At 37.5% G+C, this 14,460-nt stretch overlaps 1 protein-coding gene across 1 annotated transcript in view; it reads right to left on the minus strand.

The window, feature by feature from the left end:
- LOC150081650 (glutamine--fructose-6-phosphate aminotransferase [isomerizing] 2-like) overlaps positions 1–14,460 on the minus strand; it is a 207,492-nt gene that overhangs the window by 114,096 nt on the left and 78,936 nt on the right. Inside the window, exon 10 of the mRNA XM_090379514.1 lies at positions 7,461–7,531. Within this exon, the coding sequence (XP_090235640.1) occupies positions 7,461–7,531 (71 nt within the window). The remainder of the gene's footprint in view (positions 1–7,460; positions 7,532–14,460) is intronic.

Consider the following 14,460-nt stretch of genomic DNA (forward strand, 5'->3'; position numbering starts at 1 on the left):
TGGTGCAAGGAAGCCTGAGGCATATGCTGCACCAGCCAAAAAAAAAAAAAAAAAAAAATTCGAGTTACCCTGAGAGAGTGAAATAGAAGGGGATCACCAAGAAAGATAAGAATGATGATATCCAGCTCAGGACCCTGGGTGTGCCAAGCCCATACTCACCAGATGTGAGCCCCTGTTGGTGATGTGATGGAAGAATTGCATGTGGGTTTTCCTCAGCCCATACATGCTGATTGTGAAAGTTTTGGATTCCGTCTCATGTGAACTGTGCTTCATCTGTGAATATCACTAAGGCAGGAAAGTGAGGAGTCGTGCCACACTGCTGCAAGAACCACTGGCAGAACATTCCTCGCGCAGGGTAATCTGCTGGTGACAAGGCATGTACCCATTGCAGATGGTAAGGATACAGTTGGTGTTCTCGCAACACTCTCCAAATAGTCAAACGTTGAACAGCCAGTTGCATTGCTATTCTACGTGTGATGATTCCAGGAGTGGCATGCACAACATACAAAATCTCCTCCTCTACTTCAGGAGTCGCAGATCTTGGTCGTCCTCTGTCGGCAGCACGAGGTGTAAAGGTCCCATGTTCACAGAGGTGGTGATGGACACCTTCAAATGTTTTCTTGTATGGACATCTTCATTCTGGGAACCTTTCGTGGTACAAACGATGAGCCTCCAGAGCATTGCCGTCCTTCAAACTGTACATAAAGTGCATATCCACTTGCTCCTGATTTGAGTACATGGTCGGAATGGAAAACCACCAGATTCTGTCAGTATCTGTGCGGAGCTGACTTTTCAATGAACTTACTAACATCACTGAGGATAATGTGCAGGTGCTTTTGAATGACGCTTCCAGTTTCCAGGCCTTGCAGAGGTTCGCATCTGCTGTGTTCACCAGAAGGACGATCATAAGAAATTTGTCGGAGGTTGAGCTGGCAGCATATTTGAATAATGCATAAATGCATCTGGGTTGGGAGCTTCAGATCAGGAAGCTATATGTCTGATCTGTGGTTCCTCAACATGTACCACTACGGTGGTTTTTTTTTTTTTTTTTTTTTTGTTTCCCCTTCTTGGCTCTTGGGTTTGGGCAACCTGAGACCAGGAATGTTGGCACCCGACCTTTATGGCACTAAAGATCATAATAGTAGAGCAGGTCCGGCTCCACGTGCCGGGGACGGGCATCACTTAGCAGCTGTGGATGACAGCTGCTTCCTGATGGCAAAGTGACCTGACATTAACAACACACTATACACACAAACACTTCTTTAATACAATTTTAACCTTTCCTATACAAAATTCAGTTATTAGTTTTAGATCATTGTTCAAAATTGAATCCATCTCAAAATTTTCTTCTTTTGAATATTCTATTTCTTAGCTATAATTCAGGCCCACTTTACAGTTTTTCTGTTAAAATGTTTTAGGTGGAGATGGGCACATGCCTAGGTACCACCCCGACACAGTATATATACACACACACACACACACACAGTACCTTGTGATGAAGGAAATCACCTGCGGGAGATAAAACATTCTGGTTAATAACTCGGAAACCAAGCATTTCCGGAACTATGTTGATATAAAATATTTTTATTGTCTACATATGAGGAACCCATTCCTGACGTTATGCTGTGTATTTTTGAGACACCCTATATATACACATTTCTCACACATACACACAAAACACAGGGCAGGGCATACAGACCCTAAATAAAGGTGCGAAAGCTAGGAGTTACAGAAATTACAAAACAGTAATAATCAATAAAAAACTAAAATTAAAATATATACAAAATTTACATTAAGAAAGAGTATGGAGCAAATTCTTAGAGATGGATGGATTAAGAGTAAAATCAATATCATAGATATTCATTAACTGAAGGAAACGAAACAGAGGACTACCAAGTAAGTGATGAGTACGAGGAACAGGCAGTGAGAAATTAATTTTATAGTGAGAATTCAAACAGAGTATAGCGAAAGGTATTTGTTCAAGAAGAGATGGAGAATCAATAACAGTTTATGATATTGTAGACAATAAGATATCCATGGAAATTAATTTTATAACGAGAATTCAAACGGGGTATAGAGAAAGGTATTTGTTCAAGAAGAGATGGAGAATCGATAACAGAGTTTATGATATTGTAGACAAAAAGGAGACCCATGGAGTTGTTGTTTAGAGTGAAGAGGAATGATTCTGAAGCAACCACAAAGAGCTCCATAATTTCAATGGTGAAAGGCAATGTGATTTCGATAGCATAAGAATTTAATGAATTTAATTTGAATTCTCTCAAGTCTGTGAGAAAGACTTTTGTTGTGCGGACCAGATAATATCACAATAATCAAAAATGGGAAGTATGAGCTGCTTGTAGAGAAGAATTATAACTTTTCACTTTTGAAAACAGAGGAAGAAAACTTGATTAATCCAAGAAGTTTAGAAGTGTGAGATATTACGTGATCGACGTGGGAAGAGGGATGAAGGTCAGATCGAAATAGGACACCTAAATCCTTAAACGTATCAGTACTTGCAATTAAAGAGTTTCCAATATAATAATCAGCAAAGACAGAGAGTAACTAAACAATTCAAGCGAAAGCAACATTTACATTTTAACGGGTTTAGAAACAAGTTATTTTTATTGAGCCAGAGTGAGAGGGAATCAAGACAGGACTGGAGTTAATCACTGTCAGTTGAAGAACATAACTTTGTAAAGTTTAATATCATCTGCACAGAGTTGCCACTCAACATTAACAGACTGAAATAAGGTTAACAGATCATTAGTATAAACAATAAAGAAGAGCAGACCCAATTAGAATTTGTAAAAAAGTGGTGAGCCATGAGGAACACCTTGCTAAAACTGAGTTGATGAAGTACCATCAATTATTACAGATAGTTTACGATTTCTAAGCAGTGAATCAAGCAAATCTAGTAATGTAAGGGGATCATAGACCATAAAATGACAGCTTGAACAGCAAAAGATCGATGTGGACAGAGTCAAATGCATGCGAAATATCAAGGAAAAGAAAATCAATTTGATTTCTTTTTGTCCAAATTAGTTTGTAGGAAATGAGAAAACAGGGCAAGATTTGAAACAGTTGTTTCCTGGGAAGAAAAGCATACTAATGATTACTGATAAAAGGGTGAAGATAGGAACTAAGGTATTTATAAAGTAGGAGTTTAAAAATTTTCGCAATTGTATTCAGTATTGTAATAGGTTGGTAGTTATTAGGCTTAGCTTTATCACCCTGTTTTTTATAAATCGGGATGATATAAGCCTCTTTGAATGATGAAGGGTAACAGCCATGAAGAAGACAGTAATTTAAGACATTTGTAAGAACTGGAGCTAAAGATGAACTACTTTTCTTGAAGAAAAGAGCAGGGAGGGTATCAGGACCAGAAGAGGTGAAATCTTTAAGCCGAGAAATCATCAGTAGTGAGAGCTAATCTATCAAAACTGTCATTACTATTATATTCAAACTGATAGCAGGGAATAGAACATCGCTGTTTGGAAGAACAAAGTTTCGAAAAGTGCGTAGCAAAAATATTAGCAATACTGAGAGGACAATTGATAGAGATATTTGAATCATTAATTAACATAGGAATTCTAGAAGATCTCTATAGCCATTTGAGATAGGACCACAATGGTCTCGAATTGAAATTCCAAGTAAGTTCAGCTTCAACTGAGTGAAGATAATGAGAATATTGAGATTTAGTAATTCTCTTAACATGGCATCTAAGGAAAGAAAAGGAAAAGTAGCTAAAGTTAGTTTTGTGTTTTAAATAGCTTTTGTGGAGGTAATTTTTGCGATGAATTAAATACACAAGCTTGTTCGACATCCAGTGAGGGAAGTTACTATGATTAGCAGAAGAGAATTTGATGGGAACAAACTCAGAAATTAAAGAATGGAGGATAAAGTACAGATAATTGAAGTAATGATCGATGAATTCAAAATTATGGATTGGAATCCAGTCAAGATTTCCCAGAAATTCATTTAACAAAGTCCAGTCTATGTGCCTAAAGCTAAAAAAGTATCTGTCAAAGGAAGGTTTAGAAATAAAAGAAAGGAAATCTACGACAATAGGGAAGTGATCTGATTAGATGAAATTATCACCCTTAGAAATTGAGGAGAATTGATTCATGAGTAAAAACTAAATCAAGGTAAGAGGAGTTCCAGATGAGAAAGTTACAGATTTGAGTTAGAGCATTACTAAGCCAAATGCTGCAAAATTGCTTAGCCAGTGAATTTGGTGAACCAAAAGCAGTTGGGACATTAAAATCACCCAGAATAAGTGGTATTGCTTTCGAAGGTTTCAAAAAGATTGCTGCATCTATAATATCCTCTAATTGTTGAAAGGTAGGTAAAGAAACTGGGAGAGCAAGGTAAAAATGCATAAGCAGGAGAAGCTTTCCTGCATGATTACTAATAAAGAGATACCTTAAATAGAAGAATGTTTAGTGAACTGCAGCACTTTGACCAAGTGATGAGTAAGGATAGCAATGCCACCACCCTTCGAGTCTCGATCCAAATGATAGACAGAATAGGAGAGAGGTGAAATTTCACTATCAAGTACATGTGGATGTAACCAGGTTTCAGTAAGGGCAGATATGGCAAACGTTTATTGCAAAAGGAAGAAACGAAAAGCAGTGATATTTTTTTTCCACACTTCTACAATTTACATAAAATAGTAATGATAATGATGACGATCTTGATAAATATCGGGAAGATAACTGCTAGCTAGTATGACTAGGTCTGACAAGATGGGCAGCAGTGCCAGAAGACGACCTGTACCGCTTAATAATAGCATCGACTGGCCAAATATCAGCATCTAATATACGTGCTTGCTCAGATGGATTACTTAAGATTAGAAACAATACATAGTCTGGATAACAGGTGGATAACTTCCTCACAGAGATGTGAAGACCTAATTCAATGTTGAGAAAATCCTCAATATCTGAAGGAGCAAGCTGACTGATGAAAGACTGAGCCTGGCGAGGAATAGCTTGAAATCTTGAGCTCTTAATAGTTCCGAAGGAAAATAGGGGCGCTCTACTTCTTAGAGGAAGAATGAGATATGTCAGCTGATACTGTGGACTGTTTATTAGATAGATGCTGATTATAATTGGTGGGGCAAAGACTGTTTGCAAGTATTGAGGACAAGAACTGATCTGTAAAAGTGACGGGCTGAGGTGCTTTTATAGGGCCATTCACATTATTTGGCATGAGTACTCCAGAAGAGCAAGTAGAATCGAGAAATATATTTGAAGGCGTAGTGGAGAACTTGACATTGTCGGACATAGGACAAGGTAACTGTGCAGCATCCAAAGACAGGTGAGCAACTTGATTGGAAGTAGCTTTACCATCTAAATGCAATGATAATGATGTGACAGGTCTCATAGATTCAGCTGATTGATGAGAATCACTGAAGGAAACCTGCTTAGGATGTAAGACAGGAGGAACTGGAATAGGTTCTGTGCAATCATTCTGGATGAACTCTTTCACAATTTCACAATCAGGAGCATCAGCAATGGAAGATTGATTGATAGTATTTGTTGGGTGAGGGTTAGGAACTTCAGTAGTCCCACAGTTGAAAGGATGTGAAGAACAAGCTTGGAACGCTACACCGTACGTCATGAAGTGGAGAAAAGCCTTGGGATTTTACAGTGGGCACAGTGTTAGACTGTAGTAGAAGAAGTTGAAGGGTGACAGTTTGTGCAGAAAGAGGATGAGACCGAAGTTTGCATAATTTCAGGATTGGTTGCTGGTAAATTACTGAGAGCCCTGGAAAGAAAACTTTTGCAGAGATACTCAATTCTGTTAAGCTGAGGTGAGGCAGACGAGATTATAAAGACAGGAGGCCCATTAGAACTTGATATAGATTGAAGATGAGACAACGATTGATTAGAGATTGGTGCTGAATGGGCCAACAGTATAGGGAGAAGTAAAGTAGCACAAAGAAAATGTGAGATCCAGGGTTCTGGTGTATACAAACATCGTCAGGCAGAAAGTTGGGGCAATGCTGACATATATAGTTTTTACAGAGTGTGCACTGGACTGTAATTGACGTGGGCAGACACACACACGAGATGAAATGGCAGATGTACAGTCTTCAGTTGCAGCAGAACTGGAAATAAATTGTGGGTAAGTCGAAGCATCATGCATAGAATCCTCACTGTGTATTTGGACAATTTGCCATTCAAGAAGGCTAGATAATAATTACTACACTGTAAGGATAGCATTTCAGATGACGCTTTTGTTAGATGATCTTGCAAATTTAGAAATTGTTTGCTGGATCAGCATTTATAGCCTCACAATGTTCTCTGACAGAATTAAGTTCCTTAAAGATAAGCTTCAGATCATCAATGCAACTGACTAAACATCTTTTAGAATTATCATTAGAAGTGATATCAGTATTAGATGTACGAAAACTGGAAGAGTAGGTGGAATATTTAGAGATGGGGAGGCAGTTCCCACACTTCCAATAGTTGCAGGCTTTTCTAGTTAAGCTTGCGATTGGAGAGAATGCAGCTAAAACAGTAGAAGTGCAAAAAGATGCTAAAACATAAGTATTCATCACACAGAGTCACAGATAATACAAATTTGTGGCTCCATTTATACAGAATGATATACAAGGAAATGTTCAAAAAATACTGAAAGATATGATGCAACCCAAACTATATTACTTGAACTTTATAATATTTCACACAAAGTAATTTGACAATTTCTAATAACTACAAATAAAAATACAATCCAGGCATGTAAGTGACGTGGAACAACTAGGCCTAACGAATATAAATCCGGTGTAATCAAGATAAAAACACTTAACTGACGATCAGTAAAGCATTGATCATGAAAGCTGGGAGAAACAACTGTTACAGTGCAAAATCGCCTGTAAAATAATTAACCTATAATCAATAATTCACAAAAGTCAAACGTAAATTGATACAGAACGTGACCACAGCGCCACAATAATGACAGAGAACTTGCAACAGCTGGCAATGACAACAGAAATTTAATTATCCAGTGGAAATTTTAGCCACAAATCAATTCAGATGAACCAGAGAGTTCACAAATCCACCCTAATTCAGTATTTCAACCATAAATAGAATTGAAGTTTTACATATAAATCCAATGCGGCAATGAATTTTCAAAAATGAAGTGCCCAGACCACTTACACAAACCAGCAATTGAGAAATTCACTCAAAAAATTTTACTACTTATACACACTTCAACAGACATGTGAAAACCCATATAGATCCCAAAATTCACGTGACAACTACAATAAAACTAATCCCCAGACATGGCAATTTTAATCACCATTTTGCTCTGAACACCTGAAACAATTTGCTTAGATATTAGAAATATCTGCATGTATTCTGTACTTAGTGTAGGTAAAATTCATTATATAGTGTTATTTATTCAGTTAATCTGACATAAGAAGTACCTCATTTAGAATATATAAAAGGAAAACTTACATCCATCCATTACTGCAGCAACATCATCGTCCTCCAAAAACAGAACTCTGTTAGTGTGCTCAATGATGGCACTAAAAGATTAATAAATAGGAATGAAGTTTCTTTTTAGATGAAACAGATGTATCATAGTTTAAAACTATAGTTAAGAAACAAACTCCTCTAACCATTTGGTCATCCTGGAGTATAAACAAAAAATGTATTTAATTTTTATTACTTAAATATAGGAATGTACCAGTATTGTAAATTTTACATAACAAACTATAAAACTATTCCTTAGCTCAAAAAAGTGTTACATATTTAATATTAAGAATATGTTAAGTAAATTGTTATTTGTCTGGAAAGTCAAGTTAATTTACACTGCCTTTAATGTTCAGAATATTTCAAATAATGAAGCATTCCGAACATTTTCCTAATATTACTAGTAGCAAATAATACAAAAAAGCAAGCTTATACAGCTTTGGCAAAAAAAAAAAAAAAAAAAAAAAATTCCCATTTCACCTATTCATTCCCGCCAATAGTTTGTCTAGTTCTTCCTTGGATTTATTTAAGCCATCAAATTCAACAAAAATTGGTGGATGTTTGATCCAGCAATCAACCACCTGCTGGCTAAAGCAAACTTCTGCACATCTATTCTGCAAACATCCTTCCTCAATTTGAATTTCTGCCCCTCGTATTTTTATGATGAGCAAGAAGAATCCATCAGCACTGGGCTTGCTCAATCCATTCAAATCCTTAAACACCTCAATCAGATCACCTCACAAGTGCCTAGTCTTCAGATGCTGCAATTTACAGAACTGAAGCCTTTCTTGGTAAGAGTCCCCTCTGTTCCCCTCACCAACCTCATTGCCCATCTCTGTACCCATTCCAGCAGCTCTACATCGTTCCTAAAATGATGCCTCCAGACCTATATACAGTACTCAAAATGTGGGGCTTGACCAATGCCTTGTAAAATAGGATAATCACCTCATTATCCCTGCTAGCAAAATTCCTATATATTACTGACAAAACCCCATGAGCTCCTAGCAGCCTGTCTACACTGCTCAGAGAACTTCGTATCTGACTTGCACAATTACTCCCCAGGTCTCTTTCATTTTCTACAACCCTGAGTGTAGCACTACATACTTGGTACATTACTCTGGGAGTTACTGCTACCCACATGCAGTACTTTGTGTGTCAATATCAAAATTCAGTTGTCATTTCTCAGCCTATCTGCCTAATTTTTCTAGATCCTGTTGCAGTAGCATACTGTCATTAACTACCCTACCTTTGTATCATATGCAAACTTGGACATTAAGACTGATATGCCTTAATCAATATCATTAATAAATATAGAAAACAGCAATGTGTCCAACACTGAACCCCGAGAGGCTCCACTAATAACATTAGACCAAAAAGAGCAGTGCTCACTGATAACCACTTTGTCTTTACCCATTACACTATCGCTTTATCCATAGCAACAATATGACTGATCCATATTAACACACTTTTTTTAAACTGGAAAAAGAGTAAAATATACGAATAATATAAAAAAGATGATACACTACAGGTTGGTTTAAAAACATTCACAATAAACTACGTAGTAGTAGTAGTAGTAGTGGCATGTGATGCAAGAAAGCAAGTGCAGCATCAGCCATAAAAAAAAAAAAAAAAAAAAAAAAAAATCACACCATTCCCTCCAAATGCCTGTCCAGTTCCTCCTTAAATTTATTTAACCTATCAACTTCCACAACAACAACAACAGATGGAAGTTTGTTCCAGCAATTAACTACCCGCTGGCTAAAGGCAAATTTCTGCACATCTATTCTACATCTGTATTTTTTTAATTTGAATTTATGCCCCCTTAGGTTCGTAATCTGAACAAGTGGAAGGATCCCATCAGAATTCAGCGTGCTCAACCCATTCAAGGCCTTATACACCTCAATCAGATCACTGTGCAGGTGCGGTGATCTGATTGAGGTGTATCCAGCCACTGCAATTTGCAGAACTTAAGCCTCTCTTGGTAAGAGGATCCCTTCATTCCCCTCACTAATCTTGTTGCCCTTCTCTGTACACGCTCAAGCAAATCTACATCCTTCCTAAAATGAGGCCTCCAGACAGACCTGTACGCAGTACTCAAGGCGTGGCCTGACCATTACCTTATACAGAGGGATAATCACCTCCTTTTCCCTGCTAGCAAAGTTCCTATATATCATTGACAAAACCCCATGACCTGCTCTGGCAGCCTGTCTGCATTGCTCAGAAAACTTCATATCCGACTGCACAATTACTCCCAGGTCTTTTTCATTTTCTACCCCCCTAAGTGTAGTACAACACAATGGGTACGTTTCTCTGGAGAAACGTACCAATCTGTGTTACTTCTACCCATATGCAGTACTTTGCATTTGTTAAGGTTAAACTTCAGTTGCCACTTCTCAGCCCATCTGCCCAACTTTTCTAGATCCTGTTGCAGTAATTTAATTATCAGATGACACAGAACTATGGTAAATATAAACTAGTCTATAATCAAGTCACAAAGGAAGTTAGGCAAGTGAAGGTGGATTACAAGAAAGAAAAACTGCAGATACTTCTTTACTTATGTAAACACTAAAAGGAAGAGGATGAATCAAATTGGTTCACTTGATATCAATGGTTTGACTGTTGATGATCCTGCTCAGGTTGCTGACAAACTGAATGGCTATTTTGCATCTACATTCACCATGAGGAATTCTTTAGGAAAAGGGAGCCAAACATTTATCAAACTCCAACAGAGAGCTGAATGATTTTGTAATAACTGAGAGGAAAGTGGAAGAGAAATTGGTGAAGTTAAACATAAGAAAAGCACCTTGCTAGTCTTGCTGGGGTGGATGGGATCTATTCATTTATATTAAGAGAGGCAGCAAAGGAAGAAAGCAAACTCTTAGCCATAATTATGAGGGTATCCTTGGACTCAGGGGAAGTCTGCGCAGATAGATGTGCAAATGTGTCCCAATTTACAAAGAGGGATCAGAGTTACAAGAGTAATTACAGACCTGTTGGTTTAGCATCTGTTCCAGGGAAAATAATGATCAAGGCTGCAATTATACTTCAGACACAGCATGGGTTTGTGGAGAGGAAATCTTGTCTGACCAATTTGATTAGATACTAATCAATAGTTTTTTTGGTTTTATTTAATTTAAAAGTTTCAGCTGTGAATTACAAGCTCCAAAAAAAGCATAAGTTTTTTTCGTTTTATTTTCTTAATTGTCATATTATATTGAATTTTATAAGTAGCATTATAGTTCTAGTTAGTCTTATTTTTATTTTAGATAGAGTTTTAGTAGGTTACTACTTAATATACGTAAAACCATTGATTTGTTTAAATCTTGCGTGAGTGGGTAGGGAATTAATTCTTTAATTGTGGTAAATAGTTTGCTCTAATGTAAAACAAGATAGCATAATACGTATCACTACATTTAGGAATCTATTAGATAGTGTGGTATTGATAATTAATTAAATTTATTCATTTTTAATCAATAGTATACAATATCATGCCCCAGACTACAGTAGCAAAGCAATGGGCACAAAGTAGCAGGAGTGTTGTGACTCAGGGAAGAACCCGGGGGGGGGGGGGAGAGAAGAGATTCTCCAACGCATGACAGCCTGAAAAAAAAAAAAAAAAAAAAAAAAAAAAAAAATGTGCAGCTTGTGAGAGCTTGCTGAATTTTCTGAAAAAAAGACATGATCTAGCAAAGGAGTATGTCTTTCTTTGTGCTAGGTGCAAACAGTGTCAAGAAATGATGTGTCAACTCAGCATTCTGATGGGCACTTATGAGATTTTGAAGAGACGGGTAGATTGTCCCCTGAAGGTATTAAAATGGGGAAATCCGATCAAGCTCTCAGCTGCCCAACTCGATGCCAGAGCTAAATCTTGTGCATCAGGCAACACAGCAGCAATCTCCAAGGCAGAATGCGCTGGTCCCACAAGGTACAAGGTATTCGTGTAATGATTGCGGCCTCCAGGGTTTCCCCTATATACCGCTGTATCTTCTGTAGTTTATTTATAGCCGGCAAGTGTGTGTAAATGTATGTGTGTATGTTTTAGTGTAGGTTCTGATGGGTGTTGTTTGCCGGCCCTGGAGACTGCAGCCTGGAGGCAGGGGGGAAGCCACCTGCGTCCAGACTCCCGTACCTTGCCACGAGGAGGCGCTCCAGGGGTTAGTAACCGCAAAGAGGGTTTCCAACCAGTGGTAAACCCGTGAAAGTTATGGGAAGGAGAAGTAGGACAAAGAAAGAAGAGAGATATTCTCTTAAGAAAGGAGCAGAAAACGGTAGGATGAATTAACAACTAAGAACAGAGAGGAAAGTTAGGTTTTCTCCGACTGGAAGAGGAGCCCAACCTCAGCCAGCCAGAGAAAGGAAAACTCAAGAAACAAATTTAATTGTGTCTGAGACACCAAGAAAATAACTTAACTTAGCATCTAATTACAAAATTTTCCAAAAATTTACAGTGAGAAGACGAGACTTCTGAGAAGCCCAGAAGAACTTGTCTGAACAATAGTTGGTAAGAGTTTTAAACAGTTACACTAAATAACAAGCAATCTAATAACCTTCAGTGATTTTGTTAGAACTGCAATTCTAGTATCTTAACACACAATGAGGAAAACTTGAGATTTAACAAGGCTATTAACTCCGAGAGTCATAATAAAATTAAGATCACAATTACATAAAAAGAGGAAGCTGTAATTCTAAACAATAATTTTTTTTTTTTTTTTTTTTTTTTTAATCCAAAATTTTGAGTTAAACAGGATGAGCTGTGTTTAGCATCTTTCGTCTTCTAAACACGGAGTTAGCATAGTTACAAAAAGCTGAGAAGGATTCTGATGTTTCCAAAAATTTTGGGAAATCATCTAGGGTGTAAACATTAGTGTCTAACATGAGCTGGTAACGTAAATCTAAATATATGTTGCAATTTAGGACTAAATGTTCCACCGTCTCCTCAGCTCCACAATGACAAAGAGGAGAGGGGACCAGTCCAAACCTAAAAAGGCGGGAGTTAAGGCCGTGACCCGTAAGAAGAAAAGAGGAAAAAAGTCCAGGTTGAAGCCAGGAAAGATTCTTAGATTTTACAAAGACTTTAGGAAGGAAGGAGAAAGTAATTCTGCCAAGGGAAGAGTCATCCCAAGAGAGCTGCCACTCATCAAGGGCTAAACTGAGCAGTCGAGAAACTTCAAGGTCGGTAGAGTTATTATAATTATTTTCAAAAACACCAATGGAAGCAGGGGTAAGACGCCTCCTGTGAAATTTAAGAAATGCAAGGATAATTTCTAAATGAATGGGAAGGCGCCCATTCAGAACTAGCAGGGCATCAGTAGAAACAGTTCTACATGCCCTGCTCGTGGCCAAAAGGAAGGATCTTTGCGTCTGTAGAAGAATTTTAATGATGAGAGAGTTTTGAACACGGAAACCCCACGCACCCGCGCCATATGTAACAATTGGGAGGAATATAGATTTGTAGTATAAACCCAATGTTCTAGATTTGAGATTCCAAAGAGATCTGGCAATGTGAATTAACCAGCCAGTAGTTGATTTAATTTTTACCTTTAGGAATTTGCAGTGTGGAATGAAAGAAAGACGATCATCAATCACCACCCCAAGGTATTTAAATTCACGTACAAGCTTGATTGTCTGGTTGAGAAGCCTCACCACAGGAGGACGATTACGATTTAACAGACCTTTTAAGAGAAGCTGCTTTGTCTTAGATACAGAAATCGAAAGTTTATGAAGTGAGCACCATATGTGTAGATCATCCAAGATGTGGTTAGCCTTTGTTTCAAGCTCAAGGCGAAAATTCCCAGGGATCAGCAGGGCAAGATCATCAGCATAGGCAATATTAACAATATCGCCATGAGGGGCATTTAGCCATCCATCAAGGACCACGTTCCAGCAGACTGGGCTGGTCCCACAGGAGTTAATTATTGTTGGTAACTCTGTTGTCAGGAAAACAGGTAATATACTGTGTAAAATGGATAGGTGGAATTGGGTATGTCTGCCAGGTACAAAAAATATTCTTTTAAGGGCACAATGGTGATATTGTAGTACATGATGGCACTAAGAGTAGGAGATATGCAGACTTACTTAACAGATACAGGTTGATAATATAAATTTTTAGTAGTTTAAACCAACCTTGCGTTGAAATAATAAAACAAAAAACAAAATTAATAGTTTAATAACTGGTATTACTAATTTACAATAAATTACTATTTACAATAAGTATATAAAAAGAAACCATAAAATAACCATAAATAAAAAATACAATAAAATATACAGAATTATAAGCGCTAAAATCTGAAGCTTTTGAAGGCTCTGCCTTCTTTCTCAACTGTTGAGAGGCAGATAATAGTAATTTATTGTAAATTAGTAATACCAGTTATTAAACTATTAATTTTGTTTTTTGTTTTATTATTTCAATGCAAGGTTGGTGTAAACTACTAAAAATTTATATTATGAATATGCCCAACCCCAGAGGCCTATTTCAAGGGTACAGGTTGATGTTGAAAAAAAGTCTTGAGTTAGGATTAAATTTGAAATTGTCTGCAATTCTACCCATACATAATAGGAGGGAGTACATGACAAGAGCCTTGTCAATTAATTCAGCACTGAAGATATTGTGCAAGGCTCATTGGGTAGAATTTTTCTCAGTGTGGTCTGTGCTTGTTAACAAGAGAGACTGCTTCTACAGGGATGGTATACACTTAAATAGAAGGGGTGCAAAAATATTTGCTGATGCTATGGAGGCAGTATTAGGTGGGTTGCTTGGGTGGGATACACAGACTGAAAGATTAGCAGTAGCCGCAGGCAGATTTGAAAGTGATTCTTGCACTGCTTCTATTAGAATGGAGGGCGGGGTGCTGGGTTTTTCAGGGAATGGTTGGGGGGGTCATCACAGAACAAATAAATACATGGGCTGTGTTAGGGCAACTAAGATTAAGAATAGGTGTGTATACTTGCATGTACACCAATGCTAGGAGTATAGTAAATAAAT

Source organism: Mastigoproctus giganteus, chromosome 8 (assembly GCF_048544385.1).
Source record: "Mastigoproctus giganteus isolate SK-2022 chromosome 8, ASM4854438v1, whole genome shotgun sequence".
Taxonomy (NCBI): domain Eukaryota; kingdom Metazoa; phylum Arthropoda; class Arachnida; order Uropygi; family Thelyphonidae; genus Mastigoproctus; species Mastigoproctus giganteus.